We start from the raw sequence: 19,106 nt of genomic DNA, 5'->3' as shown, positions 1-19,106 counted from the left end.
TTTTTTTTTCTCTTTAAGATTATGTCCTGACTTCTGCTTCTGACTCAGAAAGCGTCTAGAAGTATACCAGAAAACCCCCCAGAATTCCCTGGGTTTTAAAGGCAGCTGGAATTCTAGGTTCCTCCCTACGTCAGTTGCTCAGCTTCTGAGAATTGTTTTTTATCACTTGCTGTGTGACCTGGGAGTTTGCTCTCTTCAGATAGAGGTTTCACTCTGTTTTTGGAAACTGCTCACGCTTCGCAGGCAAGGGGATCAATTACTCTAAAAAGGCCAGGTTACTGACCCTTTGTCCTGGGACAGTGTTGGGGAGGAGGGATAAGAACAGCTGTCTGCAGCGCCTTCAGAGGTCAGCCAGGTTCCGTCAGAGTCCCAACTGTTGCAGGGCTGAATTGGGGGAGCCTCAGCGAAGGGGTGCCAGCTGTTCCACACTCTGTATGATAAACGGATTTAAGCTTCAACTATCCTACCAGAACCGTACTTAGAATACCAGCTACCCAAGTTTGAGAGTATATTTCATTTACATGCATTTTCCCATAAGAATTCTCTTTATAGTGCTAAGTGCACCCCCACTTGTTTTATTTAACATTGATACTTTGAATTGAGCACAGTCCCTTTATAATGGAGTCTCAAAGCTGACGTTAAGGGGTTCTTTTTGTTTTCTTTTTGTTTCTTGTTTTTAAATATTGTACCAGTCTTTTTGAATCCGTCTCCTTTTGTATACCATTATAACAATGCAAGAACAGCAGATGAAGACAAAGAAGAAAAAAATTGTCCAATAGGCTGAACCGAGAGGAATATGGACATATAAAGCTTCACTAAAAGAGAAGAAATGATTTCTCAGAAAGACTCTTGAGAGCTGATTATTTGTGTCCATAGGAGATTTATAGACATTGCTTCTGCTTTTTCTATTTTAGTTGTGTTAGATCCCTTACACTGGGATTCACACTAAGAGAAGAAAACGAAAGAACTTGCTTAATTGTTGTATATGTGTTTTCCTCCTTGGAAGTTTTTGAAATAGTAGCTATTGTGTGTTAAGTGGCCTTTGCAATAATACAAATCGCTAACCTATATTGAATGCTTTCAATGTGCCAGGCACTGTTCTATACACACAGCACTTATTGATTCTTATAATCTTTACAGTGTGTGAGGTGCACCTACTTTTGTCCCCGTTTCACAGCTAAGGGCACTGAGGCTCAAAGAGGTGGAATCATCTGCTAGAGTCTCCCAAGCAGTAAGAGGTGGGCCTGGAATGCAGCTACTGGCAGTCTGGCCCAGGGCCACACTTACCCACTATAAACTGTGCCTCTGTATACTTGCTGTTTGTGTACATTGTCCCATCTAATCACAGATGAATTTCATTTCAGGAATGGTTACCTTCTGCATCTCCTAAATCAAACCATGCCTTTTTCAATTTAAAAGTTGGGGGGGGGGATATCTTTCTACATTGTTGTTATTAAAATTTGAGAGAATTCTCTTCATCACTATTCTTTGTTTCCTTAATTTACCGATTATAAATTTGCACAGCCCTAGTAAAATATGACACTGTCTGGAGTGGGTGTTTAAGAAGTTTGGTCTAGTGCATATCTGTTCAATGGTAACTAGCAAAATCTTAGACTTCCACCTACCAGTTACTGCATTAGAAGCAGATAAGATAGGCTGACAGAAATAAAACTATAGCTTTTCCTCTCCTCTTGTACTGCTTACCAATGTCTACCATTTGGGGCTACCAAAGTCTAAGAAGTCTTTTTAATATTTCTTACTTTGATTTAGAAGATTTAAAGTAACTTTTGGGTTCGTTCTGAGACTGGTAAAGCTTATTGCTCTGATAGACAATTCATTTTATCTGTGACCTTTGTCTTGGGATCAGGAGAGGTAATGTAGCCTTGTGTTTAAAGAATGGCTCTGGTGCTTGATTGTCTGGTCTTCAGCCTTCTCCCCACCTCCTTAATTTTTCTTTACATCAGTTTCTCATCTGTAAAGTAGAATGATCACAGTTTCTACTTTGTGATGACTAAAAGTCACCATTTGTTAAGTATTTAGAATGGCATCCAGCATATAGTAAGACCTTATCATTATCATCTTGTTAATGGCTCTATGATTTCAAATTAAGACAGTGAAGCTCTACAAATATAATGAGGGGATTTTTATAATAAACTCAGAAGTTCACCTCTTCTCTCCTTGAGGTTAGTGATGGGAATGTTCAAACCCATGTTTAGAATCCATTACACTAACTAGTTCTTCAGGAGATGTTTTCAAAATAACAATGAGACATCATTGAAGAAAGAAAAAACTACTGGAAAAAACACAAGGTGTAAAACTGTTCTTGCTGGGAAGTCTTTAAATTCTGTTGAGAAGTTCTCCATTGAGGACACTATGGCAGGAAAGGTTTGCTGCCTCATGCATATCCAGGATAGACAAGCCGGAAGAGACTTCATGGAATTCTAAGATTTCGGTGACAATTATTTTTTAGATTATAGTTTGAAACACTGAAAGCTTGTGACTCTCTCATCATTATTCTGTTTATTCTTGTCGATATGTCTCAGTTATTACTCAAGTTATTACTTGCAAGCCAAGCTGGGTGCTGATTCACTATTTAATAAGAACGTTCCCTGAATTACATTTAGTCAAAATGGCATGAAGCTTAGGAGAGCACTTCCTTTTATGTAGAGATTTTGATTGTGCTTTATTTTTTTTAACTGACATTCCTTCCCAGTCTCAGCCCATAAATATCACCTATTCATCCTGAAATAGGAAAATAAAAGAATTTGGGTGACTAGTACAAAGTCACTGTCAAATCCATCTTTTTTACTTATTAAACAGATGCTTCTTTTTTCAGAGACTGGTGTTCACTTCTAACACACTATCATAGCACCTGATTTTACGAGCAATCTTGGTAAGGAGGTCCTTTCTAATGTCATTCAACATGGTCAGAGTCACCTATAAAACTTATACAGGGGTTCTTGCTAGTCTGGGGAGCACAGGTCTCAGGGAGTGGTATTCTGGGGTCTAATGAGATGGTGGAAACCACATGGTACTAAAGGGAGGGTCCAGGCTTGGATGTCAGACAAATGTCTGGTTCCAACCCTAGCCTACTACTCATAAGCTTAGTGATTGTTGGACACATTTTTTTAGCCTCCCTGAGCTTCAGACACCTCATCTGTAAATTGGGAGTAATATCATCCTTTCAGGGTCATTCTGAAGAATAAATGAAATCACAGTGTAATTGGTTAGGAGTGCAAGGTCACACTGAATCCAGAGTCCAGTATGTAACACTGTGTGATCTTGGGCAAGTTTTTTAGCCTCTCTGTGCCTCTGAATCCCAACCCTAATCTATAAACTGGGAATACTGATAGTATCTATTTCATAAGGACTAGTGATTAAAAGAGATAATCTATGGTGATTGCCAGTGGGGGGTGTGAAGAGGGGCATGGTTGAAATGGTGAAGGTGGTCAAAAGGTACAAACCTCCGGTTTTAAGATAAGGAAGTCTTGAGAATATATTGTACAGCATGGTGACTGCAGTTAATAATGCTATATTATATATTTGAAAGTTGCTAAGAGAGTAGATATTAAAAATTCTCATCCCAAGGAAAAAAAAAAGTATAACTGTGTGGTGATGGCTATTAACTAGACTTATTGTGGTGACCATTTCACAATGAATACAAATATCAAACACTATGTTGTACAGCTGAAACTAATGTAATTTGTCAATTATATCTCAATAAAGAAAAGAAATCATCTATGAATGATACCTGGGACAATTCAGGGCCCCAAATTTGTGCTCGGCTAATGTTAGCTATTGTCATAATTTATGGAAAGTAATTAACAGAGTTCTTGGCACAAAGTAGAACTTAATGCATGAACCCACTTCCTATCTTTTCCTCAGGTCTCATGAGGTTGTCTAAATGACTGCCACAGCTTCTGTCCCCATCCATGTAATCCTGTTTTGGATCATAATACTTTACCCAGGGCCTTTGAATGGGCTTGAAAACAGATTAGTCCACCAAATAAAGACATCAAGGTTCCCTGACTTCTAAAATGTCTTCTCAAGGGGCACCTGGGTGGCTCCGTTGGTTAAGCATCTTACTCTTGATTTCAGCTCAGGTCATGATCTCACAGTTTATGAGATGGAGCCCTACATCAGGCTCTGAGCTGTCAGTACACAGCTTGCTAGGAATTCTCTTTCTCCCTCTCTCTCTGCCCCCCCCGCCCCGTGTACATGCTCTCTCTCAAAATAAGTAAACATTTAAAAATAAATAAATAAATAAGTAAAATGTCATAGCCAGCTGGATGACAGCAGGGTCTGTAACCAATCCAATACTTTCTTTTTTGATATTTACTCCCAAGAAGAAAAATTGTCTCCGTTTATTCCTAGATTGTGCATTTCTTTTCAGCTAGCTGCATTCCTTTGCTTTCTGTTTTGTTTGGTTTTTCCATGAACCAACCATTAATAGTTAACGAGGAGCTCAAGAAGTAGAGGCTGGGAAAGGAAGATTCCTCCACGGCACATATGAATGTTATTCTTCTTCTGACTATTTTTACTGTTATTGGGTAGAGGAATGAAGGTAGTCTGGAAAGTAGGTCCTTACAACTATTTTTATTAGGGACCCTGAATGTATATTTGACCAGTCACAAAGCATACATAATTTAGATAAACATGTGAAGAATGATGTAACAGGGGTAAAAGAAATTCTATGTATCAGTAACAAAAAGTTGTTTAAACTATAGGCCCTGTATAAGCCTAACTTTCTTTATACTTGAGATACACTTCATTAGTTAGCAAATCTCATATAAAATCAGGGGTCTGAGAAATGTCTGACAGGATTCTATACTTCCAAATTAAATATTTTCTTCATTCAATTGCCCGAGTAGGTAGCTCTGCGATTTCCAAGTGCCAAATGATAATTTAGTGTACACATACACATACCATAGAAATTTAAAAAATTTAATTTTTAAAAATAAGTTAAGAAATTGGCTGTATCTGATAACATCAAGGAAAGGACAGGTCTGATTGGGGGCTCCCCCTGAAGACTGGTTTTTATTGGCCTGTTGCTCCATAGAATAACCTATAATTTTTGTGCTTTTTTTTTTTAAACCATAGAGGAAGAAACGGAGCCTGGCCTCTTTTAGTGATTTTGCCTGGTGTTTGGGTCCTGTGGGAATTTGCTAGTTTGCTTTATGGCCTTTGGCCAACCCTGGTGGGAAGTCTAGAGAAGAATTCAATTCTGCTTTTTCCCAGAATACTTGTTGACGAACTCAGCAGCACTGAAGTGTTACATGAGTCTTTGTGTCCCCCAGAGTCCAGTGATGAGGGGACATGAGACCAGTGAGGGTCAGTGTGTCAGGGAATATAATGTTGGTTCTTAGAATTTACATATTTTTCTCATGAACTTGTAGCAATTTTTAAAACAAACTCAACAGCTCTGATTTTAGGAGGGAATGAACACACAACCCACTGCCTCCCTTTGGAAGCATTTTAAGCATTTAGCTTTTCGGAAAACAATCACTTCTTTTTGATAACCATGACTTCAAATACCCTTCCTGCCAGGCCGGCTGTGACTCATAAAACAGCAGTGGGTTTCAGGAACTCACCCTTAGAATACGGGTGCTTGCGGTTTCTCATCTCTAGAACTGGATAAAATGATACACAGCAAGGGCTTTTGTCTGAAGGATTAAATCCACATTCAGACGCTCACAGCCATGTGTCTTCTGAACTCTTAGGAGGCTTCCCTGTGAAAGCGCCACGGAGTCCTGGTGTTTGACACGGCTGTCAGCAGCCAAATGACCTTCAAAGTTCTCTAACCTAGTGGCTGTAAATAGCAATGGTCCCACATTTGCTAGTCCACACCCTTTAAATGTAGATCGTTTGTTTTTGACTTCTCAGATGTGATTCTTGCTGCCAGGCTAGAATTTAGGCTGGGTGGTAACACTCGGCTGCCCATGAAGAAGCCCATTTCTTGAAAAGGGTTGGCACTACCTAAACAAATTTTAACCCTGGCTTGCTTGAAAGAACTATTTGTAACTCAGATCAGTTTTCCTGTGGTTAAATGAGTTGCTTCTTGTGGAGATTAAATGAGATACATGTTATCACCAACAGTCATGCTAGATATATTTTGAAATACAAACTTTTACATGCTCCAGGATGACAATCCAAATGTGACTCATGAAATATATTGCTAAAAACTTATGCTTTCTACTATCAATGAGTAGACAAAATGCAGAAATAGTGATTCTTCCCTCTCACAACAGAATGTGCTTATTATTAAAATATTAGAAATAAAATTAGAAATGTTTTAATATTGAAGCGGCAATGCTCAGATCTCCAATCTGACCGGTTCTGGATTCAGTCTACTCCCCTATTGGACAGGAATCTGCCTTACTTAGATTTACATACGCTTTTCTTCTAAGAATATCTAGTGTCGTGCATATTCATTATGCCACAACAGTCAGGAAGAGAGGTTTGAGACGTTATTAAGGGGAAACTCATGGTAAAAAATTGCAGAAGATCCTGCAGTAAGTCAATAACTGTGGTTACATTTTATTTTATATTCCAGTGCCAGTAAACTCTGCAGTGGGCTCCTTGGGATGAGGTACACAAGGCACCTAACATAACACAGGCACTCGGGAAATGATCATTGCTTTTGTGGTGATGAAGAAAACCTGACTTCACAGGCACTCTGCCTGGAAGTTAAGCTAGCGAGGACAAGAGAAAAGGCAGGGTGCTAAAACCTAAACAAAACCTGCCTCCTCAAACCTCATGACCAACCAGTCAAACATCTGCTACCACAATAGAGCCAACGACACCCGGATCACAAAGGGTGACCAGCGGGGGAGAAGCTGAGGTCACGAGTTCTAAGCCTCCCACCTGCCACGCTGACATCATTCCCATAGCTGCAACCTGAAAGGTTGTGCATGCAGCTTACTGGGCGTGCAAGTTCCCAGGAGGCTCTCTGATTGAGGACAAGTGGCAAAGGGAATCCCTCTTACTCCAGGGAGCTGGCTTGGGTCCTTTTCCCTCCCACCGCCCCCACCTTCATGGTGTGGTCACACTCTGCAGATACAGTCTGGAAGGATTCCCATTCCTCCTCCATAATGTAGGACCATCTGATTCAAGATCAGACCTATGTTTCCAATTCCCAGTCAAAGTTGTGGATGCTTTGACTACATGCCTGGCATGTTTCTGAGAAGCCTTTTGGGAACCCTATGACACTCCCAGCCATGCTAGTGGTGTGTTTAGTCATCAACTCCAAATAGTGGCTCTGCTAAGATTGCCACCTGTCCTACAGGAAATGGACTGAAAACACTTCTCATTCCTGCATACCACAAACCCCTGGACAACTGGGAATACTTGTGGGTAATTACCATGCTAGGCTACATTTGAACCGGTGATCTCAAATTAACTACCTTGTGTTGCATTATCTTTCCTCTACTTCATGCCATTCTTTAAATGCTATGTTAAGACTGCAAAGCTATAAAAATGATCTTTCCTGCTTCACCTTAAGAGGGCTTTTTTAGTTGTTCTATTAGAAAAGAATGCAAAATGCACAGCATTTAACAGACTTCCTCTGTAGTGAACAAGTAATACTAAACAATGGTGTTATATAATGGATAGATTGCTTTTTCCTTTACCCTGTACTAATCTTCTCATTGATTTCCCAAAAAGGCAAATGAGAGACTGAGCTACATCCTGTGGTTGTAACGTCTAGGTAAACTGCCCCCAAAGGCAACGGAAGATTTTCCAGAAAAAAAGGCAAAAGAAACAGCCCCATTGTCCTATAGCTGACTTAATTCTTTTTTCTGTGCTCTGAGGGTTATACAATGTACAGCTTGTAGTTTTACAACATACAGAGAAATGAATATGCTCACCATAAGACATTCAGATGTTTTGGGAGCAATAGAGGAGAAATATCAGAGAAGTGACTTAGGTCAGAACTGCTCATCAGGGAAGATTATTTTTTAAAATATGTACATAAACAGATAAAGAAGAAAGTAATATTTTAATAGGATAGTGAAAAATATAGCAGATTGACAGTGACAGCAGTAAAAGAACAGGAATACAGATATTTTCAGAGGATTAAAATGGTACCTTGTACCCTCCACCAGGCAAGTTTTTATAAGAGGTCTCTAAACAGATCTCCTGTATTGAGTAGGTTTTCCTTGACGCTGTCAAAAATGCTTTATGGTTCTCTACATTAATTCATGTTGAATATTTTCCATGGTTGGTCAGACTTGGACTTAAAATAGACATGAGAAAGGTCTTCAGGTTTACTGTCAGTAACATTATTAACTTCATAGCCAGCTGGATGACGGCATGGTCTGTGACCAATCCAATTTACAAGGTAACCTTGCCTGAATCCTCCTGGTCCATCAAATATAAATAACAAAGTGAAGGTGCGAGAATAGAATTGCAAGGAACAGTGGGAGAAGCAGTAGTCAGAAAGCAAAACAAACACAAGGAAAAACGATCTGTGAGGTCACTCAGAAATTAATCATGTGTGTTCTCACCCTACGGCCTCCACACATAGGGGGTTCCTCGTGCTTCACAATCAGCCCCTGTAGTCAGTAACCTTTCATGCTTCAATTACGTGCTTTCCCAAGGGAAAATAAGGGTCATATGTATCTTTATCTGCAGCCTGTTCACCCTTTTAGACAATATTCCTCTATACTGTACTCTCTCACTTGCCTCAGCTGAGGAAAACAAACTTACACTTTCATGGGCAATTGGAGATATATATACTCAGTTTCTTAAGTAAACTGGGAAGAGAAGATGGAAATCCATCTCGACGGATAATTTTCCCTCTTGCCCTATCTCATTTACCTTAAAGAAGTCTTCTGAAATGAGTTAATACAGGTAAAACATCTGGCAAAGAACCTAATACAAAATAAGTGCTCAGAAATTACTGACACCCTCTTTCTTACTCTTCTTACTAAACTATATACATTTCAACAACCCCCAGAAGTATCTTCTCTGCAATATCAAACAGGTGGCTGAGGTTGACAGACCAGAGCTGATCCCTGTCCTCAGTAAATTTCTTATCCCTTAACCCTAGTAATAGAGATAAAGCACTACTTAAAAAGGAAATCTCAGTCAATACATGTTATATTTTCACTACATTTGCACCTTTTCACCACAAGAGTGCAGCTGTTACACTACATAAAGGCTGTGTGCAATGTTTGATAACACTGATCACTGTCTTTCTCGTGACTAAAGCATAAATCCTAAGTATCCCGCTTACTTAATATAATGGCACATGTCTATTTGGGGTGCTCCCATATATTTTAAGTGTGCAAAGAAGATAATTACGTTTTAAGTCAATCTGAGTTAATTTTTGACTCATTAAAAATATTATGCTCCTTGGACCCAGATTGGGAAGTGACATCTGAAATTAAGTAAGTTGAGGACTTGCTAGGCATTCTCCGGGACTCAAGTAACACTGCAAACAACTTGTTTCAAGCAAAGTGGACACTCAGCTTCGGCTACAAGATTACTCTTCCGCAATAGATGGTTTCCACACCTGAACTGTGACACCACTTTTCTTGGCGGAGAACTTCGGCCTTGGTGCCACAAAATAAGATGTAGAGGCTGATCCTTGCTTTGGAGAGGTGGGAATGCCCATGGGCACTGGCGACGCACTGACTGGCGAGGTGGCCTCTGCAAAGAAGGGAGGCTGAGAGCTATATGCTGGTACCGAGTACACGGACGAGGCCTGCGCATTTGTGGGCGAGCCAGCAGCATTCACTGGCCGCGGAGGAAGGGCTTGCTTCATGGCTGGCACCGAATTGACCTTGACGGATGACTTTTGGGGGAGGCCATCCTTCGCATCTGGAGGTTGGAAAGTAAACAAGGATGCATTTAGCTGATAGGGTTGGTGCTTCATGACGTCCAAAGCATTGAGGGGTTTTTTGCCCTTTTTCTTGCTTGTCTTGGAGGGCTGTGGGGCTGATGACTGAGACTTGAGAGCGGCCAGAGGGTAGGAGGGGGAGTGGATAGGATTGTAGGCCACAGGAGGAGGTGCCCGGACATTGGAGGAGTACTTCCACCCGGCGGGTAGAGAAGGGGTGGGAGACTGGGCACGAGCCGCATGGGCCTGCACCGTGTCTGAATCCACCACGTACTTCTCCATCCTCGACTGCCTTTTAGCAAAGAGCTGGGCTCCTTTCCCGCTCATTCCTGGAAGCTCATTGGATGGTCCCACTGTACCAGCATGAGCGGCGTTTGCTGTCGGTGCGGGAGCGGTTGGCTTCGGTGTGTAGTTTGGACTGGCCACTGCTGCCTGTGGTCCTTTGAAGGGACCAGCCAGGGTCAGAGCACTCGCAGGCCGGGCGGGAGCACAGGAAGGCTGGGCTATTTTGATGGAGGAGACAACGGTGCCCTGCGACGGGTTGCACGTGGGGAAGGCCGGAGGTTGGCTTGGGGCCATTCCTGGGGACCAGACGGGAGAAACTGGAGTTACTGGCTGGGAGGACGAGGACTTGACTGCAGGCTTGGGAGCCACAGGAGGCGGAGTCTTTTGTTTTGCCGAGGAGCTCTGCATGAAATTACAAGCCTCTGCTCCTAAACTGAGGTAGTCTTCTTCCGGTCCGGAATCGCCTCCAGCTCCAGCGCCCTTTTTGCCTTCCGAATTTTGAAGAAGTGACAGGAGTTCGGGATTCGGGCTCACTTTGGGCTCTTTAAAGGTGAACATGGGTTTTGTCGTGCTCCTCCTTTTGGCTTCCTGCAATATTCCGGTTCTTTTGGCAGGCACAGCGATCCTTTCATCCCGGGAAGCTATTCGCTCAGATGAATCGTAAAAGGCTGGCTGGGACCACGGGGCAGGCTGGGGCCACGGAGGAGGCTGTGCTGGGCCAGCTATCGGACTTGACACTGCTCTGCAGAAGCCCTCGGGTGGAGGCGTGACCGCAGAATAAGGTGGCGGTGCAGGGAAGTCGGCAATGGGACTCGTCATATTCCGGGTTGGGGAGAAGGGGGTTGCAGGCTGGTTCACAGACCCTGGGAAGGGTTTGGCTGTTCTGTTCATAGGAATCATCCTCTGGGCCTCTGCTGCTTCGGACACCCCACTGAAGCCATTCTGTTGGGGCCCCTGGCCAAGACCATGGCTCACCTCTATGTAGCTTCTGCTCACTGAGCTCTGCACTTTCACGGATTCTTCTTCCTTCCTCTGGTAAGAAGCCAGAGTTCTCAGGCCGTCTGTCTGGGCAGCATCTGGTTCTCTGCTTGGCACTCCACTCACCCTCTCCTCCTCTTTTTGGGCCGCGATTTGATCCATTCGCTCCCTCCTCTTGGCAAACATGAGGGCACCCTTGCCTGTGGTGTCTGGCAACATCTCCATCTTGTCCCCTCTGTTCAGTTTCTTTTCGATGTCCACTAGTCCAGAATCCCAGTCAAAGTTCACGACTTGTGCGCTGTCGTCAATGTCAGACAATAACTCTTCATCCACCTCTGATTCACTCGTGCCCAGAAACGCTACTTCACAGGCGTCTTCTTTGTCACCTTCTTCCTCCTCCTCTGCCTCTCGCTCAAGCTCACCAGTGCCGTAGCTGACTAGGGTGTATTTCTTGGCCCGCCTACGACGCTTCTTAAACATCAACACCCCCTTGGAGTTGGGGTTGGGGGCATCTGTTAGAAGGAGGGCAATGCTTTTGCATTTAGATTTTGCTTCTTTCACCTGCTTTTCTGATAGGCTTTCACTCCTTCTGAGCCCTAGGGAAAGTACAAAAATTATAATGAATTGATGAATTCCAAGAAGACCTCAGAGCAACTCAGAAATCAACTCTCCTGGGGGAAAGTGAACATGGAAAAAAAATTGCTTACAATTAGCCACTGAATTCTGAAGCAATCTAATTTCTCTCTCTTATTTTTTTAAAAATGTATACTTTTATGATGACATACATTGATATATATAACTACGCAATGGTCTGTTTCACTTGTTCATATAAAGACATCTACCTATGCTGACTAGAATATACGTGACATATGGATCTTTATACTTCAACAATAAACACTGGCTACTAAATGTCAGTTAATAGGATGTAATCTAAAACTACAAAGGAAATAAGTTAAGGACATAATATTTTCTGTAAAACAAGTTAGGACACACCTTGTACTTCCATATAAAAATAAAATGTCAATATAAAATTACTTTCAAGCATTTTTAAAACATGGGGTGGAGAAGCCAAGAAACATTTATTTACCTAAGTGTTTTATTGTAATGAGTTTAAATATTTTCTTTTCTTTTTTAACTTTGATATCTCCCCTAGAGTCTTTGTATTCTAGGGGAGACTGGATAATATAAATTCAAAAAACAGAATGAATAACAATTGGAGGCATTGAATCAATAATTGCTAATAATTCAGAATACTGGATCATTGTGAATAGATACAAGAAATTTAAGCTACAAAGCTGTCTAGATAAATTTGTTTGAAATATATTGCTATTTTGGAAATAGAACACTACTCCAGTTGCAGCAAGGATAAGCATAAATCTTGGGGAAATTTAAAAATTATGTGACTGGTGACCCTCTTAACTCTGGGGAAAAGCTGATGCAGGAATTAAATCATTTAAATTTTCTCAAAATCATGAGAGTTTGACAGTTTTAAAGTAACATTTATATATAAATTTTTAATTTTATCATTATTGTTACAAAAATAGATTGGTGGCAAGTTCATGTCATCATGTATAGAATGGTAAGAGCATGATTCACAAGTAAGTTCTGAGTTCTTTAAAATAGTTACAGGGAAATTTCAGAAAAATCTGTTGAATATTTTATGATTGAAAATTAGCTTTTTTTAGTCACTGGAAAAAATCAGACTCAATGATTCATTTTCAAAAAATAAAAGAGAATCAGAATGAACAGTTTTATGACAAAGTTACCGATATTCCCTGGCAATCAAATTTTATTTGGAGAAAACAGTAAAAAGTGTGATCATTCCTAAGTGTAATTCCTTTTTCTGACTAGTGTTACACAACTTACTATTGAATTGACAGTCACAGTTGCACGGTTGTTGCTAAAACTTCACTGCCAACATGTAAAGTATGTGAAGGCTGCCTTCATACACTTGTTTGATAGGCTATAAATGTGAAGATGCATACAGATGCTTCAAGTACAAGGATGATTAACAGCACTTGCCAATAAAGCTACAAATGGTTATGCTAAAAATACGCTTTGAAAGGAATAACGATAGGCTAGAAGATTTCATATGCAATGCTTTGAATAACTGAGTTCATTACCACTGTGGATCATTCATACATTCAAGTGCCTTTGCCAGCCAGCCTTTACCCTCCTCAAATGGAATTCCAAAATTTGTTTAAAACAGAGAGAAAAGAAAATGATACAAATCATAAAACCTAACTGCCATTCTTATCCTCAATCTCCTTCCTGTGATCAGTCCCCTGGGTAAAACAAAACACCTTCAACAGCCTTGAATTTAAATACATTTTGTGTTTGGGGACATTTAAATGCCTCCACATGGCCCCGGAGACTGACTTGTGTGTCTAGAAGGTAGACGAAATGCTGTGCAGTCGAATGAAGACCACAAAACGGAGAGGATCATGTAACTGCTCAGCGCTCCACATGTTCTTGTCCATCAAACTCACTTTTGCAAGCATCATCAAGCTGCACGATGATTTTTTTTTCAAAATTAGGATCTGCTTTTAATATCAGTAGTGGATCCTGCATTTTAAAGACATCTCTCAGAAGCAGACTCAATGGTTTTTGACATTTAAACTCGGAGTCCACATGACTCCAAATACTCCCCTGTGCCATTTTACCTGAAATATTACAACATTCTGAGACAAATCAAAGGGACACATTTAACAGTATTATTTTCTTTAACAGCTCCTGTGCCTTTGGGGATAAAAGAAACTGCATCAAATAACATTTAAATCTACCACAAACTTCACTTATTGCCTCCATTTCAGAAACTGGTATTCTCCACAATTTCACATTTGTTATTCAGTGCATTAATATGTTTTTTAAATCACAGAGAGACATAAGAAAAATCTTAAAAAAAAAAAATCCCTGCAAGGGAAGCAGCAGCAAAATGCCCTAAGCTCAAGCCCCTTCTGACAGCCCAGCAGTGGTCCCAGAGAAGGACTTACGTGCGTGGCGCGCTCTGTGCTTGTGAGGTCTGCTGTGATCCCTTTCCAAGCGTGGATCTTCTCCCTGCTCTGTGCCTTCTGATGAGACTGCAAAGGATACCAGAGAAGGAGGTGCTTCGGACTGCCCTCCTTCCACTGGAGAATCCACACACCCCTTTCCTGCCTGAAGCCTGCACCCTTCCGTCTTCTGCCTGTCCAGGCAGTCGAGTATCACTTCCACTCGGGGCAGCCCCTTGTCTCCTGCTTCACTTCCCTGGATCACTTTTAACTCTTTGCCACTGGAGATCTGGATTATCTTGCTGGACCTCAGAGAAGGCTCCCCTTTCTCATTTGTGGGGACCGAATTTATGTGGACAATCCCGTCGTGTTGTGAATGAGGATCTGGGTCAGGAGACTTAGACTTTTCAGCTCCCAGGAGAGCCACCACGGGGACATGTGTACCCTTGTGTCTGTCTTGTGAAAGGGACAGTTGTAACTCAACCACAGGGCCTGTCTGCCCAACTTCTGCCTTCTCCCTTAAGATAATCTCCTCTGCTAAGTGTCCTCTTTGTGAATCGGGAGTGTAGGGAGCCACATGGTAGCTCAGGCCTGTTTCTTCTTTTATGCTCTCAGAAAAACCAGGACCACTCCCTTGGTCCTCAGCTAGAGGAACTCCGCTTTTGATTGAGGCAACGTAGAGCTCTCTGTGCTGGTTCTTTGCGGCTGGTCGAATCTGCAGAGTGGTACTTTCCACGCACTGCTCATGAGTGAGATGCTCAGGGTTTTTGTTTTCAGTTTCAGAGATGGAAGTCTCATTTACTCCACTGGATGGTCTGCACACAGAAAAATCAGTCCAGATGGTTAAATCGGAGTGTGTTACACCTGCCAAAGAACTTCCTGACACTTTTATGATACATGATACCGCTAAAGTATTTCCTCCTAAATGTCAACTGCAACATACTTGACAGCAGAATTTGGCAACATGTTTATATTTTTATTTAAGGATCTTCCAAATAAACTTTTCTTTAAAGCAAGGCAAAAATGCTTACAAAAGATTATGGAACCTAAATCCACCCTAAATTCAGCTTTGATTTTTTAAAAGCACCGGTTATAGCTTCATGATGTCTTTTATCTGTAATTACTTGCATGTTTTCAAATAATCATGTTTGTTCTAATCTGACAAAGCATTTCAATGTCTTACTGACTAAGTTTAGGTCTGAACATTATGTCACATAAACATATTCAGCAGCTTCAGAGCAATATTAATATACACATAATTCAAGTAATCCTTTTAGAGGCTGTGCTTTCTTGAAAGGAATGAAATAGAAGCTGTTTTTCAAACTCCAGTGAGCATGTGTTTTGTAATAAGTGGACCCCAGCCCAGTACTCTTGTGTAAAGAGAAATCCTTTCCATGCTGCAATGAATCATTGAGTCATGGCGTATTTATAATCGGAGATGTCTCCCCTTCTGTTTGAACCTGGGTCTCAGAGCATTTCCTTATAGGATCTCTGAAGTCAAACTGTTCCTTTAACTCTCAGCTAAGAAGTCCAGAGCTGCTCACCAAAATTCTTTGATTCTGACCTTAACCATTTCCAGTTGGTTTTGCAAATCTAGGTTTGCAAGAAGCAATGCCAGTTTAAAAGTCAAACAACTTCTTGCTAAAACTCTAAACTCTAACTGCTTTTAGAAGAGCAGCATCATTTACAGAACAGCTGTAGGTGATGCCTTCATGTCTCACATTTGTAAGTTAAAAAAAAAAACAAAAACAAAACAGCAGCGTCTATCTCTGTCCCTTGTGTCCTCCCTCAAAATGCACCCTGATTAATGCCAGGTCATCAATTGAAGGGAGGAACCCCTACTCAAGGGACTACTCAAAGGAATATACCTTAGAATCTATCTGAGAGAATTTCTAAAGTTCAAAATAATTGCTCCTAACCTTGCTTTTGACTGTGCTTTGTAAAACAAAACTAAACAAAACAATAAAAAGCCAACAGTCAAATGAAATGCAGCTATCTCTAAGGAAGTAATCTATAAAGTTTTCTGGTAATTAAAAAAATTATAATATAGCATTTTATAAACATGGTGATGGCAAATTAGATCTTTCTTACATAGGAAATGATGAATACACTCTATGTACCACAAGGTCAGAGAGTTTTAATTTAGGAAGGCCTCAGATGGAAGGAGATTAAATCACTTTGAATTATGTTAGCAATCAATTAGGAAGCTGAGAAGAGAGTCATTTGAATTTATTCCAGGCTTATAGACTATAATACAGGTAAATGGTTTAGATAAATGTTAACACTTACTGGTAGCAGAAAAAAAATGGATATACAAGAATAAAAAATCATAAAAGCAACAGAGGTTAGAGATTTGTACCTTAAAATGGTCATTTCTATTCAACCTACATAGGTACAATGTTCAGCTAACCAGAATGGAGGTGGTGGTGGTAATGGTGATGATGATGATGATGATGATGATGATGATGATGACGACGACGACTGCCTTTGGGCTGATTTTAATTTGAGATTCCATTTGAATCTCATCAATTATTTTGTAAAAGTCAAAATACTTAAGAGAACAACAATAATAGTCATAATTCCAATTATTAAAAGTAGCAGGAAACTAGTTCATTTATTTCTGATAGTAAATATGTGCCAGAGGCTCGGCTCTAAATCACCAAGGATTTTCCCAGTGATAGCCACTGTAATCAAAACAAGAACTAGCAGGGAATGTCCCAGACCACAAATATGTTCTAAAGAAATTGGCCTCATTAAAAGAATAAAGACAGTAAAAAGGGAATAAATTAGATAAAGGTTTTCCCTTTATTTGGAATATGATTTAACCTTTACAAAGAAGGAAGTTTTCGATACCTCAGAGATTTATGCATGACCATGGCAAACACTGTCTGCACTTGTCAAGATTCCTGTTAGTTTCCTTATAAAAGCAAATGGTAGCTTTAGAATTAAGAAGGATCCTGAATATTGGACTTAAACATTGGGCGTGATGGGTAAATATTTAGATGGAAGATTCTAAGAATACACATTTCTTTTATTTTCATGAGATTATGGCCATACCGAGTTCATGTGTATATAAAAATGGAATCAATAGTGAATGTTTATCAGACGGGCAATGCTGCATGTAGTGTTTCTGCAGAGTTAAGACAAAACCTGGAGAGCTTTAACTTCTGTGAGATGTCCTCTGACATCTTTCTCCTGCAGGCTGTTCTCCAGGAAGCCAGAACTTTGCTTTCCGGATTCATTACAATGTAAGGGTCAAGAGCCTCACTTGCAAAGTCAGACTGAATTTGCACACAATACTGTGATTTGCACACTGTAAAAATGTTGACAATACAGTGTTGTGTGTGTGTGTGTGTGTGTGTGATTGCCCTGTTGTTTTCTTTTGTTTTAATGTTTAAAGTTTACTAGTGCATTTTTAAGCAGTTAGGTGGGAAGGGTGGTATTTGGAGACATCAGAGTAACAAGTGATTTCCATTAATAGTCTCGAACCTTTATTCTAACCATCTGCTTTTATCCATACTCAAATGGTTTTACTGGAGGTCCTGACAAGCAGAAATCTAGCTGCTGTTAGGGTTTTTGTTGTTATTTTCCTTTTCCTAGGCATTCTCTTTATATAAAAAATTATTGTACAATATAACAGTTTAACACTTAAACACTTTTTAATGGAATTGATTGCTATTATTTTTAAAATTTTAATTCCAGTGTACTGAACATACAGTGTTATATCAGTTTCAGGTATACAATATAGTAGTTTAACACTTCCATATATTATCCAGTGCTCATTACGACTAGTGCCCTCCTTAATCCCCATCACCTTTCTCCCTCGTCCTCCCTGCCCCCCCCCCTCCCTTCTGGTGACCATCAGCTTGTTCTCTATAGTTAAGTTAAACATTTTTGATTCATTGGTGAATCTGGAATTATAATTTAGTGATCCTGACCCACACAAAACCCTGATCTGCAAGTAATAAATTATGTTCAACATAGTGGGCTTTCTAAATAGCTAGTCTAAAATACCTAAGATTTTCAACAAAGTTCATGAAACAAAGACTTTCAAGTTAATTTTCAAACCAGAAAATTAAGTTGATTGGAATTGCCATTTTTTTCAAACACGGTGGTTCTCCTGTTTAACTAACCTAATCTTCTACAGAGCAACTCCAATTTCCCCATAAATGACGGATTATATAGGTAGTAAAAGCTGTAGTCAGTCTCATCTAGCTTCAAGAGAAAACATATATTCAAACAACTCTTTTGTACCTTTTGATGAGCATTTGGAGAGAGTCTGTTATGCTCTCCATGAGCTTGATGACTTGGGGGTAGGTGAGGTCTGCACAAGGGTTGCCATTGATTGACACCACTTCATCCCCCTCACAGAGCCCAGACCCAGACGCTTTGCTCTGGCTTCGGATCTGAGTGAAGTGAAAAAGAACACAATCGTAAGAATCACATAACGTGTAAAAAAACCCTGCCACCATCTCTGAGAAACTTTTATTCGGGAGAGGTAAATAAATCTGCAAACTATAACATTAACTCTGGTTTTTAATTCACCTTTTGACCTGTAAGATCACTTTAAACACTTCTTATCCCTCTCACCCACACAATGTACTATGTACCATCATGTCAACATTTAATTCATAGCACTGTAAATAAATGGAAAAGGAAAGTAAACCTATGACAAAGGAACTGGAACAAAAAAATTAAGAATAAAGAAAGAAGAATGAGGGCAGACGTATTAAAAGAATTGAGTTGACATTAAAAAATAATTATGTCACATTGTAAAATCTGATACTAGTCAGAAAGTGACTTCTCACATTCAAAAAAAATTTAAAAGTCTTTCCCATTGCTGAGGTGGATGGAACATTACTTTAAGAAGGAGATATAGGGCAGAACAGTTTAAGGAGAGCACTGTACAGCTAAATGAACTAATGAAAGCCATCCCAGCATAATGAGGAACTTAGGCAGCCAGGATATTAAGAATTATGTCAAAGAGAAAAATCCTTTATTGAAATCAACTA

The 19,106-nt window shown here is 40.2% G+C and overlaps 1 protein-coding gene across 2 annotated transcripts in view; it reads right to left on the bottom strand.

The window, feature by feature from the left end:
* SYNPO2 (synaptopodin 2) overlaps window positions 1-19,106 on the bottom strand; it is a 175,368-nt gene that overhangs the window by 16,309 nt on the left and 139,953 nt on the right. The window contains exons 2-4 of one of the 2 annotated variants that reach the window (XM_077752762.1): window positions 18,349-18,500; window positions 14,098-14,909; window positions 9,515-11,700 (exon numbers count right to left, since the gene is read on the bottom strand). In XM_077752762.1, coding sequence (XP_077608888.1) covers window positions 9,515-11,700; window positions 14,098-14,909; window positions 18,349-18,500 — 3,150 coding nt within the window. Of the gene's footprint in view, window positions 1-7,977; window positions 11,701-14,097; window positions 14,910-18,348; window positions 18,501-19,106 lie in introns of those variants that run through there. The other variant, XM_077752763.1, reaches the window with a different exon arrangement.

The sequence above is a fragment of the Crocuta crocuta genome, unplaced genomic scaffold, assembly GCF_008692635.1.
Source record: "Crocuta crocuta isolate KB4526 unplaced genomic scaffold, BGI_CrCroc_1.0 scaffold451, whole genome shotgun sequence".
Taxonomy (NCBI): domain Eukaryota; kingdom Metazoa; phylum Chordata; class Mammalia; order Carnivora; family Hyaenidae; genus Crocuta; species Crocuta crocuta.
This window is presented reverse-complemented; position numbering and strand designations above follow the sequence as displayed.